Here is a 22,469-nt window from a genome sequence, read left to right on the forward strand (position 1 = left end):
AAGGCAGACATTAATGTTGTGCCATCACACAGCTCCTTAGTTTTTAAAAGAAATGTCGTCCACCAGCATTGTTTCTACCTGTAAATGCTGTACACGCGACGACTGCTAAAGCCTCTTTACCCTTACAATGTCGACACGTGAAATTGTAATTAAAGCAGTAATTTACAAACATAACGAAACAGGAGCAACGTTGGATAGAAGCCGAACGCCAATGCATCAGAGACCAAAGTTCAGCAGAATCCAGTCTCTGTCGTTCGTTGGCCTTGGTTGGACTAATGAGTACGCAGTACGCACCTTAAAGCAAAGATTCCTCTTTTAACATCTATAACAGTGTTGTTGTTAAGGCAAATGAGTGGCCTAGTACTAAATGTGATGTTTAAACACTTAAATATATTTGGCTTAACTGTAGAGAGACACTATGTACGTACACGGTTTTTGTATGATTTTATGTTTTCTTTTCTTATTATTACGGTACAATCTCTCAATGAGTAGTTTATGCTGGTGACGTCAGTCATATATTCGTACCTCAAGTTTTTTAATATTTGTAATTAAGGAAGTGCATAACAGAATAACCATTTAGAAAGCTAGTTTGTATATGAGGTAGATGGCGTATGAACAAATCCCGAGGAAAGAAAGAAAGGTCAATGTAAAGAACTCTGCATTGATGGTCATTCCTATCATTCCAAAATACTTCGCGTTATTTGCTTCAAAAGGATGGTTAAATTCGACAAATCATATTGGCACATCTGCGCACTCGGTTGACAAATCCGTGGATAGCAAACGGCGAATTGGAAAAACACAAATTTGATCACGTGCCGGGTCAAGCAGACAGTAGACCAAATTCCGCACACCACGGCCGCCTGTATTAGAGGCCGGAGGACTGAAATGTGGCAACGTTACGTTAAGGCCTACCGCATGGCTGTGGCTATAAGGTAGCGAATGGAAGCAGTTATTTATGTACTTTCGCAGTGTCTGTTTTAATGCGACACTGCAGTGTAATTATGCTATACTGGACTTGCAAAAATTATAGCAAGTAGTTGTGACTACAGTCGAAGATATAACACAATGTAAGTATACAATTCTGAGAAGTTTGTAGTGTTTTTACATGTATATGTGCAAGTGTGATACGTGATCGACTTTCGTCTACACAATTGCAACAAAAGTTCTACTATATTGTAGATATAATTTGAAAATAAAGTTCTGAATACATAAATGTAGTATCAGAATCGTCTCCTAAGTGATTTTGTGTTAATATTATGAATATTTCTACACATTTGATTCTATTTGTGGACTTGTGTTTCGTGATGTCCAAGCAGTAGAAAAAACCAGTCCACTCAAATTCTCATTTGCTATTTTTACATAACAGTACTTTGATTTAAGATGTTAGCAATTAATGCATCATTCTATTTGCAGATGCCAGAAAAATGTGTTCCTGGTTGGAACAGCAACTACACATCCAGCAAGGGAGAGGGTTACATCTCAGTGTTCAGATTCCCTAACAGATTCATGTCTCCTGTGGAAGGCCACTTACTGATATCTACAAAAAGCCGGTTTCCATTATGTGTAACATATTGTTAAATAATTATACCAAACTCCAAAATGATCATTTAATATGTTCCAAGAAGGAGGGAGTTAATAGAATATTAAAAACATTACATAACTTTTGACACAAAATTATGAAACTTCTATCTTACTCATAACCTCAGTCCTTAAATGCTATAATTAGTACTGGCAAGGAGGAGGTGGCCACTATGAAATAAACTTTAATGCACTGATAAATTTCAGTCATGCTTTTTGTGCAGTTCATTCTGACTCAGAAAGATGTGTAGATTGTGTATGACCTTTGATTTTAAAAAAAATCTAACATACTAATGAACAATACACAAAAAACGTTCGTTAAAATTATTATTATGCCACCCTCATATATAAAGGTGTGAAAGATATGTTGCAGCTGTCAGAAACTTTTATATTAGTTTGTCATTTATATTGGAAGGAACATGATAATACATTTCAAACAACAGACTGAAATAATTGCTAATCTGCAAATAATGTTAATAGGTACCTCACAAAATTGTTTGCTGAACTTGTATCTCCAAATCTCGGGTAAGAAACGCTATACTGCTATGAAGCACATCTGAGTTATTGAAAAGTTCATCGTTGCAAGGAAACGAGAATAAAATGCGTAATTCCGACAAAGTCGTCGTAATACTGTGAGAAATTAGCTTTTCTAGGTAACCGTGTTATTTATAGGCACCAAATCTACAAAAAAAAGTGATTGCGTATTTATATCTGACACGTCGTCTGCATTCGACGGAATCTAAACTTCAGTCTCGGCCTAGCTGGTCACGCTAGCCAGCTTACTGACGTCACAGGGTACGACGTTGTCAGCTTGACGACTCCGGCCTCTAATATAGGCGGCCGTGCACACACGCGTGCACTACTAAGATCTTTGGGTTGTTGACATTGGAGTTGTAGGAGGAGCCAGGAGGTGTTCATATGAGAAGTGGCTACTTCAGACTGTGGAAATATATAACAAGGAGATGACGTTTCTGTGAAATTGACAGCAGACTTGGTTTGCCCTCGCTAATTGTACGCGATTTTTTTCTTTTAAAGGAGAACAGTAGAAAGTGACTATGGCAGATAACACGGAATTCATGGATGAAGAAACTCTATTAATGAAACACCGAAAAGAGAAGAAGGAACTGCAAAGTAATTCCTTTATCAAAGAAACATATTGAATTAAGAAGTTCCACAAACATGAGTTTTTAGTGTAATTTTTTTGCATGTCCCTGGAAAGCTCACTCTTGGATAAAATTTGGTGCAGTTTCTTTAATTAACCAAGGTGGCTGCACATCATATGATCAGATTTGTATTAACTATGAACGAACAGCAAATCCATGCCTATAAGTTTTAAATTAGAACCTTGTGACCGGGATATGGTACACATTCTAGATCTTTGACATGAGTTGATTCAAACGCATTTTGGTAGCTGAGGATACTTAGGGTAATTTGTTTTATTTTGTGCTGTTGGGCATTTGTTATTGGCACAATATCAGAGCATGTTGTATAAGATCAAAATGATGTCAACCTGAAGATTGATTTTGGTTATTTTACCTAGGTGTGGTGTTATTGCATTTGTCCAACGTTTGAAGTAGCTTTCCAGACAGTTACAGGGGGACCTGCATTTTAACATAGAGAGCGAACCACAGTGAGAGCTGGCATTTAGTACTCGACAGATTCAAATGTCATGGGGATACTGTAGCACATGTGACATTGTTGTAACTGGTAACACCTTCTATGCTCTAACCCTTTGGGTGTCTCTCACCATTTGGTACATTCATTCAACAGAAAAGAGTCATGTAGTTCTGTTATCTAGGAAAGGAACGGGTATTAGTAGCCCTTTTGTAGTGCACCAATGCAAATTGGGTTGGAAGGAGATCAGTTCACAAGAATGGTAAAATGGAAATGAGCATTTGGCATCATTGGCCAGGAGGCCCCTTACGAGGCAGATCGGGCCACCTTGGTGCAGGTCTTATTACATTCGACGCCACATTGGGCAATTTGCATACCTGATGGGGATGAAATGATGATGAAGACAACACAAGAACCAGTTCCTGAGCAGAGAAAATCCCCGACCCATCTGGGAATCGAACCTGGGCCCGTAGGATGGCAATCCATCACGCTGTCCTATGTTCTCTCACCTGGTCAATATTGTGAATGGCATGAACCATAACACGAGCAAATTATTGACTAATGATGATGATGTGGCTCGGTGATTCACTCTGGTTATATTAGGGTTTTCTGATACTTTGCCTGACAGTTCAAGAATTTCTATTGTAGTGAATGGTCTCTATGGTATATTACACTCAGCATGTCACATTATAATTGATCATTGTTCTCTTGTGGACAGTATTCCAGTTTTGATGTTACCCATGCCATTATTTTCTCGCAGTAGGAGATAGGCAGCATACTTTTAAGGTCTTAAAGTATTTTTTTCCCCTAATTTATAATTTTTGTCATTGTTGTACACAAAACTTTTTAATAAAAATTCATATAGAAGCAATCACAGTTCTGTGTAATATTGACAATGTTTTTTAACTAGATATTTTACTATGTAGGGCTATTGATACATCTTTTCTGCTGGTATAATGACAAAATCTGCTTTCTTTTCTCCAGGTAAAATTCAAGCACTTAAGAAGACAGCAACAAAAGGTGACAAGAAGAAGAAGAAAGAAGTGATGGAGGAAATTGCTGCATTAGAGATGGAATTAGAGAAAAAACAGAATGAGGAATTGGATAAACTAAGAGGAATTACGGAGGTTAAGAATGTACTAATGTTCAACATTTCACGCAACACATGTTCAATTCACGTAACAGTGGCTTATTTATTTTCATAGGTTAATGGGGTGTCAACAGATATGGAAAAGTTGCATTTAGATGAAAAACAACCTGAAGAAAAAGTAATGGAAGAGGAGGAGGAGGAGGAAGAAGAACATTGTGGTGGACCAAATCTACAGAAACGTATAACAAAAGCACAAAAAAGGAGAGAGAAAAAAGCAACAAAAGAGAAGGAAAGAGAGAGATTAATAGCAATACAGGAGACAGAAAATGTACATGGAGCTAGAAACATAGAAATGCAGAAGATAAAACAAATTCTGAAAGAGAAGAAATTGATGTTACATGAAATACCATCTGATGGCAACTGGTAAGTACTACTGTAACGTCTTCATGCAAAATGTTGAAGGTATACCCCCTTCTGACATAATTTGATTAACATGGAGATTGGTGAGACCACTTTACTGGTTATCTATTTGTAACTTATCTTTGGAAGCATGGCACAACACAGGGTACTTTTTATGATATTTTTTGACTGTATGCAAGCCATTTTTTTTTGGGGGGGGGGGGTGGGGGGGGGGGGGGGGGGGGGGGTGTTAGTGGGGGAATCAGAATGCAAACTTCCATCTGACCTAAAAGGAATTGGGGTCAATGCCAAGATAGTTCCTTTGGAAAAATACATGGCCAACTTCCCCCAACCTTGCCCTATTGTATCGCTCTGTCCCTGAAGACTTGGTTATCAGCAGTAGACCTATGTTACACATCACTCTTCTTCCTTCCTTCCTTCCTTCCTTCCTTCCTTCCTTCCTTCCTTCCTCCCCCATCTGTCTCGCGTGTGTTTTGTTCCAATATTTTCAACTAGTGGTCCTACACCAATGGTTAGTATTGTGATCAATGAGAGCTTCTAAAAAGAGGAGAATAATGGTATGGTATAATTTTTTTTTATTGTTATAGTGGTAAGGCTGTTTGTAAAAAGGAATGGGAAATTTACAGTTTTTGAAGGCTAAGACTGACAGCACTATTAAGTTTCACCTACTTTGCTCATGTAATTATTAGGAAAGGGAGTAGAATTGCTGCAAGTACTGATGGACTTAACTTCTATGCACTGCTTAGCAACTGTCTTGAGAACATTCAGTAGCTCCTCAGAAATCAAGACTTCTCTCCACACAGTGGTGAAGATTTTCTGCTTTATTGTCCATGAAAGTATACCTTATAGTTATTGACAGGAAAAATAGTTCTATTATGTTACCGTTTTTGTATTTTCTGTTTTGCCGACTTAAGTTTAAATTTTTTGCAAATTTTGGTGCTATTTTGTGACAGCTTATGTCTCGAGTACATTCGAGGAATGAAGAAGTATTAAGAAGAGTTGGAGAAGAAAGAAACACTCTGAAAGACATCAGAAAGAGAAAACGGAACTGGATTGGACATTGTTTGAGGAGGGACTGTTTATGGAAGGAAGGGATAGAAGGAATGGTGGAGGGGAAAAGGAAAAAGAAGATATCAAATGCTGGACAATATCAAAGGAGGCAAATGTACATAGGAACTACAGGAAAAAAAAAAAAAAAAAATCATTGGCACCCACCTTAACAAACACGAGCAGTTGTCTCCTGGGCAAGACCGATAAATTAGCACTAGCAGATTGCACACTAAGACTGGTATACCATAAATATATTTCTGACACTGTGCTTTTAGCAGGATTTAATAATTAATATGCAAGGACGTGCAGACACCATAGAAATTCAGAAGCACAAAAACAATTTCTACACAAAAGAAGAGTAATTAAGTTGTGGGCCTTAGTGCTAATAATTATACTGAATTAATCATCGTCGACCAATCTGTTTTCTGGCTCGAGGTGCTTCGAATTGAATATTCATAGCTTTGATCACTCTTTGCATTATGTTCCTTAAGCACTGGAATTCCTTGCTGGAAACTGTAGTAAATAGCTTGGTGATACACAACCTACCCAAAAGCAAAACATATCCTTCAGTTCAAAATTATTTAATGATAGTTTGGAAAAAATACACAAAAGAACTCCATAAAATCTCAATGATGGCTTGGAGTTAATTTGCTGTCAATCTCGACACCTCAGGCAGCTGGCGCAGGGAGGTGTTGGACAGCTGCATCATAATGGTAATTAACACACACCATGTGTGCACAACTGACACTGCACTGAGAGAAATGTGGTTCATTCACTACATCAGACCCTAGGGGAAGCGGAGTACCATCCTAATAGCATTATGGGAAATGTACTCTCCATGATGTTGGTGCTGGTGCTGGTATAGATGGGTTTGGTCATTGAGTGTGAAGTGGTCACTCATTCTGTGGAACATACACTGTTTTTACTCTCTATGGACCAGTATCTCTTTCGCTGTAACATCTTGTGGAAGCCAGTGTCTTGTGAAGACCTGATTCTGGTTGTGTGGAGAATGATGTGAGTGCATGTGCTTGATGCATGCAGGTGATGCGAGTGCCATCCCTTGAGACTTGATGTGGGCTGAGTTGGGTTACATGTTCTCTCAGTTTTAGTGTGAAGTTGCTGGTATTGGGATGTAATGATTGTGATGGGTTTGTGCTTCTACAAACTCTCCAGGTAGGTGCAAGGCTTTGGCTTAAACTAGTTTTGTACCTGAAGTGTCTAAATCGGGTTTAAATGTCATTGGAGGCCCAGCAATATTGTTGGTGCTGACATCCAATCTGAACGCCTTGAGTGAGCAATGCCTGCGCTCAATCTTACTGTTGCTGACTGGGTAGTAATTGATGGTCTTGTGATGCACTGTGGCTGAGAACATTGTTAGCTGGGAGAACATGTCCAATTTGGATGTGCAAATTGTGTATTTGACATTAGAAAGTTCCCAGCTGGTGAGCATATGTGGTGGTTGATCTTACTACATTGGCATTCATCATGGTGTGGATCCATTTCCAATGTTCTTTTTCTATACTCAGCCACACGAATTGTTGAGGGAGTAGGCAAACTGTTGACTTGCAGCCCAGATGCCTTAAGTTGAGCAGGTTGTCAAAGGTGGGCATGCAAAGCATTACCAGTAAGAATGACCTTGATTTACCAGTTGAGAAGTCATAGTATATTTTGGTGCCTGTATATCCACTAATTTCAACTTCAACACTGTCGATTAGTCATTGAGACGTGTCAAAGCTCTTTGTCAGATTTCTGTGCCTCAGCTAGCCAGGTGAAATCCATGGTGTTGGAACTGATTGAAATGCTGTAGATGTGAGACAGACATACACCATGGGAATTCGTCCAATCTGGCAGGGAATGGAAAGTCTGTGGCACCTTGCTCACACAACCAAATGTAAACAACATATAAAATTTATTTATGTTGTCCAAACAGTTCCTTTTGATTATGTGTAGTAAATTTAAAACAAAACCAGCAACGATGCACTGTGTCACTTTATGATTGATCGGTTTTGACCAGTAAGTCTGGCCTTCCTCAGAATTACAACCTGTGTTAAAAATTGTAGTCATTAATTTTTTGTGTGTCAGTACACCCATTGTATTAAGTCAAAAGGCTAAAAGAAGCATAGGGGCTTCAATGAAAGAAAGACTACAGCAGAGATGCCTATGTGCAAGTGAATTTGCATAGGCTTATGTCTTGTCAAAGTGCGTACTTTGTGCTGCTTAAAGATAGGAATAAGAATATTTAACACAACAAAATGAAAAAATAAAATGGAGGGTGAGAGAATAAAAATGCTGAATATCCAGAAAGACCTTAACAACTTCTCCTCTATAATCTAAAACATACCATGCATTCCTTTACAACACTAGTAAGCTATACAACTTGTCACTTAGTACAACTATGAACATTTTGCCCATAAGGCGTTATTAAGAAATTTTACATTATGTATCTTATACGAATTTGCGCAAATGCTATTACAAACCTAAAACAACATGTGCAAATGGCTTGACCAATAAAAACAAAAGTTAAAACACTGCTACATCTCAAAACATTTTAAAATAGAAGGTACTAGATGCTAGTGCCACCATTTAGTAGACCTTGGAAGCAAATGAATAAAGCATGAGGCATCACATGCTGTTTGCAAATTGCAGCTCCCATGTTTGCTACAAATTTCAACACAGGTTGTTATTCTGAGGAAGGCCAGACATACTGGTCAAAAGCGGTCAATAATAAAATGTCTTACTGCACCCTGGTTGCTGGTTTTGTTTCACGCAATGACAATATGTGAGGCCATTTTAGTTTTTAGTCTTGGTTACTTCTGCCATTTCCACTGATATCTTACATGGCCAACACTATTCACTATAAACACATTTTTCAAAAACAATAATGAAAAATTAAAAGGAGACTTGATCTGACAGGTTCCTGCTTCACAGGAGGAAAGTCTCTGGAAAGCATTAACCAAAGAAGATATAGGGGACCAGAAACCTTCCAGTTTTTATGGCATTTGCATACTGAGGTGGACTCTGTGACAATGGCAGACAACCTGCTGCACACTTTGTGGAATAGTTGTCTGCCACCACCACTGAAAGCCATAATAGTATCAAAGACAGAGATGGCTCAGGATCAGGTTGCCGTCAGAATTGTGTACACTATGCCCAGATTAGTTCATTGCTCACTACATAGCACATTGATGACACAGAGTAATCCAGTTCCTTCAATAATGTTCTCTGCCTCACTATGTGGGGTATTGTTGTGTTAACTTATTTTTGGTGTATTGTTCTTCTATTTGGTTTTGTTCTCATGAAACAAGTTTCAGTGGTAGATTTTTGTTTGATTGATTTTCTTTTAGTTGTGAGGTGTGTTTGGAGTTCATAAACTGTAGAGTGGACTTTAAGGGGAGTAGTGGTAGAGAATGATGAGTCTGCATTGAGTAAGGCTTAAGTGTTGGAAGGGTGATCATCCAGTGGGAACATGGGAGTGAGTGGTGTGGGGAGGCAGGGGGGGGGGGGGTTGTTGTTACCAGAGGTGAGAATTCTCATGTGGTCTTTAGGGTGGTGGGGAGGAGCACAAAAAAAAATTGCTTTAGTTAGTTGAAGGGTATATTGTAGAGGGTTTGACTAGTGTTGTAGATTCTTGTTCTTCAAACTGGGAGTTAGGACAAGGGATATTGACATTTATAGGTGAACCATAGTGTAGAGTTGGAAGATTACGGAGCGATGGCTTGTACCAATACTATAGAGGATTATTGTGGGACTGTGAAGTCTGTTGTAGGGTAAGAGAAGTGGTGGCCTTCTGCTTTATAGTATCATCTTAATGAGTGTTATTGGAAGAACAGTTTGCCAGAAAATTGTTCTTTTCAGTGTCTTTTGAAGCTTGTTGGGAAAATGCACAGGCCGAATGTTGTTGGTTAACCTCGTGGGGGAGGGGGATTGTTTGATGTGGTTTAAGGTATTGTGGTAGGGAGAAATTAGATTTGTCTTAGTATGTTCTGTATTTATTTGTTTTATATTTACAAAGGCATGAATTTGATTTGTATTGTAAGAAATTTGGCAGGTTTGTTGATGTATGTAATTTTGAGATATAGGTAGCTAAATTTATGTCGAAATAGTTTTTTTATGGTTTGAGTTGGTAGTTGAAGTTCTTATTTAGTAGTTTATAGTTGTGGGTATTGTGGAGCGTGTTGTGGCTTTTTGGTCTGATTAGACTTTGAGAATACTTAGTTCTACTAGTTGTGGTTTGTTGGTATTAAGGACTTCATTCTTTTGAGATATATAGGTCAAGTGAATTTTCCGGTACTATATTTTTATTGATATGTGATATTGTGGATGTCATTTGAGCTATATAGGCAAGTGAAGTTTCTGATATCTATTTCTTTTTTTTTTTTTTTGTTTATTGCTGAGGTTTTCACTTGTTGATTTGTCCATTAGTGTTTGTTGTGGTACATCTTGATTATTAATATTGTCGTGTATTTAGTTTGTCTCCTACCAAAGCCCTCCGATTCATGTGCTTATTCCAGTAGTTCATTGTTGTTTCTGCAATTAATTTATTTTGTGTTTTTGTATACTGGCGTGTATGTGAGATGTCATGGTGGCCGCATATTGTCTAAGCTTTAAGTAGGGGTATCGGCCATCTTGATGACATTATGGGTCAAAGCTAATGTGTGATATTGCAGTTTTCAGCAATCCCTATCATTAGTTAGTAGAATTCATTACTCCACAGTTGGGAGGAGAACTTAGAGCACTGGATTCTTTTTAACATCATTTGAACATGTAGATTCATGGAGTGAATAGTTCTGTTAGATTCATTCCAAGTAACAATGTTCATTGTGAAGCTGTGTTGAAAGTAGTAATCTACTGCAAACAAAACTCATGTTTTTACAGATAAAAAAAGTAATCAAGTAAACATTAAGCCCCCAATAGGAGATAAAGAACTGCCATTTAATATAACTGAGAAGGTAGTAGCATTTTCAAAGCAACAGCTTTATTCCTAATTTACTCAATTACATTTAGCCAGCATAAGCATAAGCAATGTATTGATAGTGCATTGTTAATGTACTTGTAGACTTATTCCAAATACGTAGGGTTCTCATTCTTGAAGGGATTTCTAGAACACAGTGAATGAATTAATGTGTGAATGAACAAATGAACACTGACTTGCATAGGATATGTGACATTACAATTTGTAGCCTTTCCTCCACCAAAAGCATACAGCTCTAGCTGAAAGTTATAACTGTTGGATACCTCTGCCTAACATATTTCTCCCCTTGAGTTTTAGGAGCTTACTGCTTTCATTTTCAAAAATTTGTTTTCTCACTATAATTAACTCACCTTCAACCCATGTTAACTTTGAATAGAAGTAACAGGTTTATGCACCAGTGTCACATTTCTCAGCATTTTTGCACAACAACTCACACCCAAAATGATGCATTTTCTGGAAAAATATTGTTTCTGGTAAACTTGTTGCGCAGAAGGGTCAGAAAACATCTAGGCGGCAATTCTGTACATGGGATGAGCAGCAATTCTGTATATGGGAAATGAATGGCAATTTTAAGGTTAGATGAGAACCTCAGCCCTGAGAAAAAAGTAAAAATACAGTTTAGACATTAAATAATCATCAATGATCACATCCACATCACAGCCTTTGGTGCAAGATGACCTGGGTTTGATTCCTGGTACCTCCTCAGATTTTTTTGTGGTGTAGAGAGGCCTGGAACGAGGTCAGCTCAGTCTTGGTTATCTGAATAAAGAAACCACAGAAATAATGGCAAGAGTGATTAGTAGCTTTTGATCACATGTCCTACTATCATAGACGGCCAGGAACAGTTTCCAAACATGGCAGTCTGTGTCCGCATTGTCCCAGTCTGTTTGATGTTCACATTTTCCAGACTTTAGTTTACCATTGTTCCTGAACAGATTTCCAGTGATCTTCCTCATTTCAAAATCACCATTCCTCCTCCAACAGCGTACAGCTCTAGCTGAAAGTTATAACTGTTGGATACACCCTTGATTTTCTATTAATACTTCTACTTGAGTAGTTCCATATGCTCCAGGTAACCTCGAAAACACTTCACTTCATATATCTGAGAAGTGCTTTTGTGCTGCAGATCCATCAACAGAAGAGTAATTAGGTTAGTTACAATTTTGCAGGTCTTCTTAGCACTTTGCTAAGAAGCAATGAAAAGATTCTTCTCTACTCTAAACAAACATTTAAAATTTTTAGATATGACTCCTGCCAATAGAAATTCCTTCTAATTTTAGAATAGGATCCTGAAGTAAGAAATGTCCCATCTTCAGCAGCAAGAAAATTATATGTCAGCTTATTACTGCTACAACAGTGAGAATGTATCATCCGATTGTGCATTCATTATGATCTTAGAACATTTTGTGTCAGCAAGAACCTGTAGTAAAAATTGCTGAAGGTCAAAATTTGTTGATCGAGTAAAACAGTTGTTGGCAAGCAACTCTGAGGCACTTGTTGCACCTCAGTCATATTAGGCTTGCCCACATACACAGGGCCTGCAAATGTCAAAGGTTATTTCTCTACATCCTCATGAGAATTTCATTGAACTGGCTTCATCAGTCCTTTTTAAAATATCTGTTGGCTATGGTGGACTTGCAGCAGGTGTTAACATTCAGTTAATAAGGGGTACCAAGAGGATAGTCCTCCACAATGAGCTTTCAAATAAAATAGAATTAAATTAAAAAAAGAATAACGCTTCAGTGTGTAGTAGTTGGTTAGTGGGTATTAGGCAAGAATAAAGTAACTTTGATAAAGGTTCCCCATTTGATATGTACATAATATTTAAAGGAATAATAGGCAAAATAAGTGTGAAATGGCTATGTAATGTCAAGCTTCTGCTTGAGACTGTTGCTGCTCAATAGGCAAAGAAAAAAATAAAGAAAAGAAAAAAGTAAGAGGGAAACTGGGTGAAAGGAAAGAGCATGACTGTCATATTTTTTACTTTATGAACAACAGCAATAGTAGCTCAGTTTTGATCATCACCATCCATTTTACTCATCACAAAATGATATTTAATACCATACAGAACTGTGGGACCACAGAATAATTGTTGGGAGATAGCTGTGAGTGTAGCAATATTATAGTCAACCTCAGCATTATAAAGTTGTCTGTAGGAGCCACCTATAAACATGATAAACAGAATGGTGTGGCTGTATCTTGCTGTAGCAATATACATAACACTGAGATGGCACCTGCTGTTTGCCATTTATATAACAATCACACCACCTAATAATATGCGAAAGTGCACCAGTAACGCTAGTAGGAGGCTCTCCTATTAGAATTCACACACAACAACGGTTCACACAACAGCTGTACTACCTATTAAGCACCTAGAGAAAGGCCCACAGACACAAGGTAATGTGTAGACGACCCATGGTGGCTGCAAAAAGATTAAATTGTCTCTTGGCAAATTTGATAACTCCGTAACTTTTTATCTGCATATAAGGGACATGAAAATGAAAGAGAACGAAAAAAGTAAATAAACTGTTTATTATTCTATAAGTAATCACCATAGGTGTTAATATTTATCACACTGTGGAACGAGATGGTCAATGCCTTTGTCGAAGAATGTTTGTGGTTGCATGGAGAATCTTGTCTTAACAAATAAGAGCCACACTAACAAATGAATTAATTTGGAATGGGGAAATATTAAATATGTTGTCCTGCAAGGTTCACGGATTGGTGCACTTCTGTTGTTGACCTATATAAATAATTTTCCTAGGGTATCGGAGAATGCTTCTGAAAGTGAGGTTTGCTGAGAAGTGTACTGTATTTACTCGAATCCAAGCCGCATCTGAAAAATGAGACTCGGAATCAAGGAAAAAGATTTTTCCCGAATCTAAGCCGCTCCTGAAATTTGAGACTCGAAATTCGAGGTGAGAGAAAAGTTTTAGACCGCCCCTCCATATCGAAACAAAGTTGGTCCATTGTAACGTGAAACACAATTGAGATCGAATGGATGAAGATACAACTACAGTAGTTTGGTTCAAGTCGTAAGCTTGACAGTTAAGCTTTACCAAGTAGCCAATGCTGTGTCAGGCGCTCCGTCCGTATTTATACAGGTACCCTTCCTTTTTTGCATGCTTCGTCTGGTTTGAATCGATTGCTTATTTTGCTTTGATCTGATAAGTGCCGTTCTCTTTGTTATAGGGGTTTATGTCACTCTAAACTGAAAATGCATTATTGTACTGCGTCATGCATTGTTTGTCGCATTCTGATAATGAGTGTTCATGCCCTGTTGCCGCTTGCGGCATGGCTTGCTTTTGTGCGCGCTATCACAGCTTACAATAAAAAGAAAGAGAGGAATTGTCTCATAAGCGAAACAATGGCAAGAGACTGCTATTTGTTGTTACTTACACTGCTGCTTTCTTTCATAATGATCAACAAGAACCAAATAATAGACTGCGTATGATAGATGATGTTCTGAACGAGAGTTTAGCGAAAACTTTTCTCCATTTGAAAATCTTTGCAGACGCCTCTTTAGTACATTACATTCTGCACTGAAATTAGTCATCTTATATTTAAAAATCTAGTCAGTTGCCGTGCTTCATTTCTGACTGTAACACAATTCAGCATAAGAATAATATGAATATAAACATGACATTATATGTATATTTTTCCGTGTTTGCTGTTGTCTTCCTCTAGTTTCGTAGTTTATTAGGCAGACAGGATTTAAATGAGATAACAGCAAACACGAAAGAATGCATGGCATAATGTTTGCATTCTTTTACCTTTTCTTTTAATTTTTTTACTGACGCAGAGGTTTTGGCGCCAGTATTTATTTTTGTGCTTGCAAAGCATACCTGTGTTGCGCTACATGTATTTAACGGAAGAAGTTAGTTGTGGCGACACCTACCAACATTTTTCAGGAAAAAAAGTGCGGCTTAGATTCGAGTAAATACGGTAGTGATAAAGGGCCCAAACACATCCACACTAGACACAGCCTGAAAAATAACGGAACAAGGTTGGAAGTGGTCCACAGCAAACAGCTCAACATCTAATTTTCAGAAATTCATTTCACGCAGTTCCAAACAAATAAAAATGACTTATGTGTACTGTATGTGGAGATCAATAGACGTGGACTGAACTAGACAGAATTCTACGTGTGAAGTCCCAAGGTATCCATATGGATAATAAACTAAAGTGGTAGTTAAATGCATCTAGAAATCTGTCTGTGTTGACATGCAGATGGGATTGCAGATAAGATCAAAAAGTATTTGTTGTTGTTGTGGTCTTCAGTCCAGAGACTGGTTGGATTCAGTTCTCCATGCTACTCTATCCTGTGCAAGCTTCTTCATCTCCCAGTATCTACTGCAACCTACACCCTTCTGAATCTGCTTAGTGTATTCATCTCTTGGTCTCCCTGTACGATTTTTACCCTCCGTGCTGCCCTCCAATACTAAATTGGTGATCCCTTGATGCCTCAGGACATGTCCTACCAACCGATCCCGTCTTCTAGTCGAGTTGTGCCACAAATTTCTCTTCTCCCCGATTCTATTCAATACCTCCTCATTAGTTATGTGATCTACCCATCTAATCTTCAGCATCCTTCTGTAGCACCACATTTCAAAAGCTTCTATTCTGTTTTTGTCTAAACTATTTATCGTCCACATTTCACTTCCATACGCTCCATACAAATACTTTCAGAAATGACTTCCTGGCACTTAAACCTATACTTGATGTTAACAAATTTCTCTTCTTCATTAATGCCTTCCTTGCCATTGCCAGTCTAAATTTTATATTTCCTGTACCCTGACCATCATCAGTTATTTGGCTCCCCAAATAGCAAAACTCCTTTACTACTTTAAGTGTCTCATTTCCTAATCTAATACCCTCAGCATCACTTGATTTAATCCGACTACATTCCATTATCCTCATTTTGCTTTTGTTGATGTTAATCTTATATCCTCCTCTGAAGACACTGTCCATTCTGTTCAGCTCCTCTTCCAGGTCCTATGCTGTCTCTGACAGAATTACAATGTCATTGATGAACCTCAAAGTTTTAATTTCTTCACCATGGATTTTAATTCCTACTCCGAATTTTTCTTTTGTTTCCTTTACTTCTTGCTCAATATACAGATTGAATAACATTGGTGATAGGCTGCAACCCTGTCTCAACCCCTTCCCAACCACTGCTTCCCTTTCATGTCCCTCGACTCTTATAACTGTTATCTGGCTTCTGTACAAATTGTAAATAGCCTTTCGCTCCTTGTATTTTACTCCTGCCACCTTCAGAATTTGAAAGAGGGTATTCCAGTCAACATTGGCAAAAGCTTTCTCTAAGTCTACAAATGCTAGAAATGTAGGTTTCCCTTTCCTTAATCTATTTTCTAAGATGAGTCATAGGGTCAGTATTGCCTCACGTGTTCCAACATTTCTATGGAATCCAAAATGATCTTCCCCGAGGTCGGCTTCTACCAGTTTTTCCATTTGTCTGTAAAGAATTTGTGTTAGTATTTTGCAACAGTGGCTTATTAAACTGATAGTTTAGTAATTTTCACATCTGTCAACACCTGCTTTCTTTGGGATTGGAGTTATTATATTCTTCTTGAAGTCTGAGGGTATTTCGCCTGTCTCATACTGCTTGCTCACCAGATGGTAGAGTTTTGTCAGGCCTGGCTCTCCCAAGGCTGTCAGTAGTTCTAATGGAATGTTGTCTACTCCCGGGGCCTTGTTTCGGCTCAGGCCTTTCAGTGCTCTGTCAAACTCTTCATGCAGTATCATATCTATCATTTCATCTTCATCTACATCCTCTTCCATTTCAATAATATTGTCCTCAAGAACATCACCCTTGTATAGGCCCTCTATATACTCCTTCCAACTTTCTGCTTTCCCTTCTTTGCTTAGAACTGGGTTTCCATCTGAGCTCTCGATATTCATGCAAGTGGCTCTCTATTCTCCGAAGGTCTCTCTAATTTTTCTGTAGGCAGTATCTATCTTACTCTTAGAGATATACGCCTCTACTTCCTTGCATTTGTCCTCTAGCCATCCCTGCTTAGCCATTTCATCTCTCAAAGCTACCCATTCTTCTTGTACAGTATTTCTTTCCCCCATTCTTGTCAATCGTTCCCTAATGCTCTCCCTGAAACACTCTACAACCTCTGGTTCTGTCAGTTTATCCAGTTCCCATCTCCTTAAATTCCCACCTTTTTGAAGTTTCTTTAGTTTTAATCTACAGTTCATAACCAATAGATTGTGGTCAAAGCCCACATCTGCCCCTGGAAATGTTTTACAATTAAAAACCTGGTTCCTAAATCTCTGTCTTACCATGGTTTAATCTATCTTAAACCCGTCAGTATCTCCAGGCTTCTTCCATGTATACAGTCTTCTTTTATGATTTTTGAACCAAGTGTTACCTATGATTAAGTTATGCTCTGTGCAAAATTCTACCAGGCGGCTTCCTCTTTCATTTCTTAGTCTCAATCCATATTCACCTACTACATTTCCTTCTCTCCCTTTTCCTACACTCGAATTCCAGTCACCCATGACTATTAAATTTTCGTCTCCCTTCACTATCTGATTAATTTCTTTTATTTCATCATACATTTCTTCAATTTCTTCATCATCTGCAGAGCTAGTTGGCATATAACCTTGTACTACTGTAGTAGGTGTGGGCTTTGTATCTGTCTTGGCCACAATAATGCGTTCACTATGCTGTTTGTAGTAGCTTACCCGCATTCTTACTTTTTTTTATTCATTATTAAACCTACTCCTGCATTACTGGCAAGGTCATTTTGGTTAGTGTCAAGAGGCCAGATCAGTCAATCATCCAGAATGTTGCCCCTGCAACTACTGAAAAGGCTGCTGCCCCTCTCAGGAACCACACATTTGTCTTTCCTCTCAACAGACACCCCCTCTGTTGTGGTTGCATCTACAGTACGGCTATCTGTATCGTTGAGGCATGCAAGCCTCCCCACCAATGGCACAAGGTCCATGGTTCATAGGGGGGATGGGGGGGGGGAGGCAAAAAGTATTTATTCTGTGGCCATTGTTTTAGAGCCACGAAGTCCAATACTGATATATAAAAACTCTGCCTTGCAGGACACTAATGATAATTTTTGCAGGAATACACTATGTGCAGTACTGCAATTGAGACAATTATTCATAATATGGACTTTGAAGGACTGATGATGTCAACATTACTGAGCAGATTACACTGTGGAATAAATAACAATTTAGAAATAAAGATTTCTGTGTGTAGTTGGAAAATACTGTAGATGCTCTGAGGTCAGTATAAAAGCATTGTGAAGATACTGACAAAATAGCAAACTACAATACACACACACCTGCGCAAATACAAAAGTGAGCCAAATAATGTGTAATTATTGGTGAAAATAGAAAAATTAATATGTACAAAACTAAAAAATATGATATAAATGGGCCAGTTGTGGAGTTTGGAATGTGATATAGAAACAAGAGACAAATGAGACTCTCCACTTTCCACAGTAAATTCAATATGAACTGCTGTTTCTGACAATAACACTTCTTGCACTTAGCGTCTTAATTCCTCAATGAATCCGGTACTGTTTGAAGATCTGTGACTTATTGGGATGATATTCTTAGCTGGATGATGTAGCTTCTGGGGAATTCACAATAGTTTGTCACTGAACATCAGAGATAATATCTTGTCCTTATCCAGTCATGAATTTAAACAAGTTTGTTCCTTCCTTTTTTTTATTGCTACTGAGTAGACAAGTCTTAACTCCACCACTACTAATTTCGACAGCCCTTTTACTTGTATTTTTTACTGATATCTAGCAAACATGTTTTAACTCCATGAATACGAATTGACAGGGCAGTTTTCATATCTGATAGGAATGATGCTCCGGGCACTCTAAATTGTTGAAATTGAAGAAGAAACTTGTGTTGTTGCATAGACAGACATTGTTTCACAATGCTGGTTTCAAGAAACAAGTTTTGCAACCTAATGTCCCCACATGAACCAGTATTAAGAATATTATGTAAAGTTGATACGTAAAACAAAAGTAAAGTACTACCATATTAGCCACTTGTCCTACAATTTATTGGAATGTTTACACCCTGGGATGCAAAGTAAGGTTAACACTAATGTTTATATTAAATAAGTTTTTAATTTTTCAGTGGAAAGGTAGCTGAAATCAATAATCTCTTAAATCAGCAAAGACACACAAATCTTTGTATGAAGTGGAAGATAAAGGAAAAAAGGGACAGCTCAGTTCAGCAAGGAGAGCAGCATAGGCCTTTTTTCCCCTCTAAAGCAATGGATTTTCTCCTGGTATACGTATGTAAAGTAATGTTGAAGTAATTCATATAATTATGAGTGTGAGAGGATTATCATAAATCACAATTTCTTGGTGTTGTATGTATTGGCTGCTTCTGTCAGCTGTTGTTTAACTTGGGTCTTTGCACAGTTCATTAAGGCTCTCCTTCATGATGGAATTTACAGAACATAATTTGTGTGTGAATGGGAGATGTGTCTGGGCAAACAACTTGAAGTGTCTATTAGAAGTGCAAAACAGAGTGCCTATGCATTGGGCAGTGACTGTAAATACGTGTTTCATTCTTCAAACTTGCAGTTACTTTGCCCAAATGATTAGTTATATGAAATTTGGAATGTCTGGAGTGGGTCATAATGTTTATCATGTAATTCCATTTTCATATAAATTTGTAGTAGGAAAGAGAAAAATCTTTGTAAAGTAATAAATTCAGTTATAGTATCCATCTTGAGAAATGACTGTGGAATTGAAATGTTTTAAAGTTGTAGAAGTGGCTGAATGCCAGAGAATAAAAAACTTATTTTAAAAATTCTTCTTCCACATAGCTTATATTGTGCAATAGATTTTGCACAGGCAGCAGTTGGGGGAGAAGAAATGGGATATCAGACTTTAAGGATGCTGACCAGTCAGTTCTTAAGGAAAAACTGCTCTGATTTTCTTCCATTTCTCAGTGATCCTGTGACAGGGGATACATTTTCAAAAGAACAGTATGAAGAATACTGTGATCAGATTGCCAACACATCCAGTTGGGGTGGACAAGTGGAGGTATGTTGTAACTGGTTGATGACACAAAAGCTTTCTTTTTAAATTGGCATAATATTTTCTTTTATTAAACTGATTTAATTTTTTATCATTTGTTTTTACCGTCTTTGAGTAACTAAATATTCATATTTTCAAGTTAGTTGAGGTCACTTAGAATTTCTTTTATATTTAGTTCCATGCAGCATGACTTATCATATTTATCCATACTTAAGCTGCTATTGGGAACACAGTATTAGATTACATATTTCATAATTACATGGTATTTATATGTAGAAATAAATGTAGACACTGTTTCTCATTTGTTTCAGCTGCGTGCTCTATCACATGTACTTAAATGTCCTATAGAAGTTATTCAAGCTGTTGGACCTACTATTGTGATTGGTGAAGAATATAATGACCAAAAGAGTATAATTTTGACATATCATAGACACATGTATAGATTAGGAGAGCATTACAACACTGTAAAACCTTATGTAGATGAACAGGATGAAGGCAAGTGATAACAGCTAAATGAGTTGCGTACTGCAAAAGTGAGAAGCAAGTTATGACTATCAGTCTAATAAACAAGCACTGATGTTTGTGCTGTTGGTGTGTTCTTAAGAGTTGGTTACAACTAGCTGTGTGCTGCCACTTCCATGCTTGAGTGCTATAAGAGTTGATGCTGACTGGTTTTGGAAGCCTGAATACAAAGAGGAGAAAGTAACATAAACTGAACTGCAGCCAAAGTGCAGCCAAGTACAATTTTTTTTGTTAATCATCTAGTTGGATTCCACTATTTACTCTGTTACTCATTAAAAAGAAAACTAGTGATTTAGATCTCGACTCTCTTACTCCTGTGCAACAGAACGGAGAAAATACAACCTTAATTCTGTATCTGTGGCCATGTTATGAGACATGCAGAAGCCTGTACAAATTTCAGGTGCCAGATTGAACTATTGTCCAATAATTTGGTAATTTGCTGAGTTTTCAGATTCATTATCTGCTGCAAGAGGTACGCCACTTACTGTTGGGGTGAACGGAAATAATACTTTTTCTGAATTGCTCGGTGTCAAGTTGCATCTTGTACTGATGCGTGTTGCTGTATCTATTCAGTGGCAGTGACCTTTTTGCCACATCTTTTTTTTATAGAAGTGGTATGAAATTTAATTTAAGGTGGCCAGATGTGATTTGGACACACTATGTACATCTTTTATACCTCATGCAGAATTGTTGCTGCCATGTAAAAGTTTTGTAAACGCAGGTTACGCAACTAGAACAAAATGTGGTATGCACTTTGAAGCTCATTTATACAGTGGATTGTCTTAATTAAATTCTTTTAAAAGAGATTTGTTAAGACTTGATAATTTAAAAAAAAAATCCCAATCCAAATCATGCTTATGCTGTAGCATTTGATCATGTACTAAAAAAAATCTTTATATGACAAATATACATGTTGTGCCAGAGTAAAGAAAGATTTTGAAAAGAGCAGGTATTGTGCTAAGGTGATGGAAAGTGGCAGGGATGCAGCTGACCACATTCCTGTCATTTTAACATTAAATAGCAGTCATGCAGTGAACACCGGAGCATTGGGCATACACTGTAAAAGAATTTTTACCAAAATGATAGTATTTGTGCAAGTCATGCTTTTTACACCCATTTTCAAATTAACTGCGGCTGACAAGTGCCACTTGCCTGTACAAAGAAAAGCAATTGAAGAGGTTTTGTCAAAAGCAACGAAGAACTTGTTAATCCAAAGACATTGCATACTCGTGAAAACATTGAGCATGTAAGAGTTGCAATTGAAAGCAGCTCATGTTGCGCAGCTTGCTGGCATGACACTACACTTTAATCCCAGTGTAAATATCAACAAAATGGATAAGGTGTGTGGGCATTGCAGTTCACTTAATTTCAACAATGAAACACCAGGAATGTGCTGTATGAATGGGAACATTAAATTGCTGACATTGTGTCCACCACCAGATCTGCTGTTGTCGTTGCTTTTGGGTGGCTCATCTGGTTCCAGATGCTGTTTGCAGAACATTCACAAATATAATTCAGCATTTCAAATGACATCTTTCAGAGCTGGTAGTGTTTTTCTAAATCAGTATATGCTTACTTTCAAAATTCAAGAATAAATATCTCACCATCTTGGTTCATTTCTACCGATTTTGGACACTGAACGTAAATTTCTACAAATCTACTGTATGGGTGACGATGCACAAACGGATCACCATTGCAATGCAATTCTAGGTACCAAATGCCACATTATATCCTATTTGCTAACATGTTCCCTCCAACACAATGCATTGATAAAGTTTGCAAAACTTTAACAACTTACTGGTGGATAATCACAAATTTAAAGTAAGAGTGGACAAAACATTACTTGGACAGCATGCTGGATGCTACCATCAATGAAACTCAGTTACAGGTAAATACAGCTATCTTTATTTCATTTTATCAAATGAAAATATTATTTTCCTTTTAACTTTCAAACACTTGTAAGTGAAATTTACATTTTCCTTCTCTCTCTCTCTCTCTCTCTCTCTCTCTCTCTCTCTATATATATATATATATATATATATATATATATATATATATATATATATATATATATATATATATATATATCTTACAGGCGAAAAACTCAATAAAAGAAGTATCAGCAATAAATTATTATTCATACTGCATAATGATACCTCAGAATGAA

At 37.5% G+C, this 22,469-nt stretch overlaps 1 protein-coding gene across 1 annotated transcript; it reads left to right on the forward strand.

The window, feature by feature from the left end:
• The first annotated feature begins 2,355 nt into the window (after positions 1-2,355).
• LOC126322078 (deubiquitinase OTUD6B-like) lies at positions 2,356-21,108 on the forward strand. Its single transcript, XM_049994256.1, has 5 exons — positions 2,356-2,709; positions 4,177-4,319; positions 4,398-4,705; positions 19,567-19,786; positions 20,092-21,108. Exons 1-5 carry the CDS (start codon positions 2,634-2,636, stop codon positions 20,281-20,283), a joined length of 939 nt encoding a protein of 312 aa, XP_049850213.1. The 5' UTR covers positions 2,356-2,633; the 3' UTR covers positions 20,284-21,108.
• The last annotated feature ends 1,361 nt before the right edge of the window (positions 21,109-22,469 follow it).

This window comes from Schistocerca gregaria, chromosome 2 (genome assembly GCF_023897955.1).
Source record: "Schistocerca gregaria isolate iqSchGreg1 chromosome 2, iqSchGreg1.2, whole genome shotgun sequence".
Taxonomy (NCBI): domain Eukaryota; kingdom Metazoa; phylum Arthropoda; class Insecta; order Orthoptera; family Acrididae; genus Schistocerca; species Schistocerca gregaria.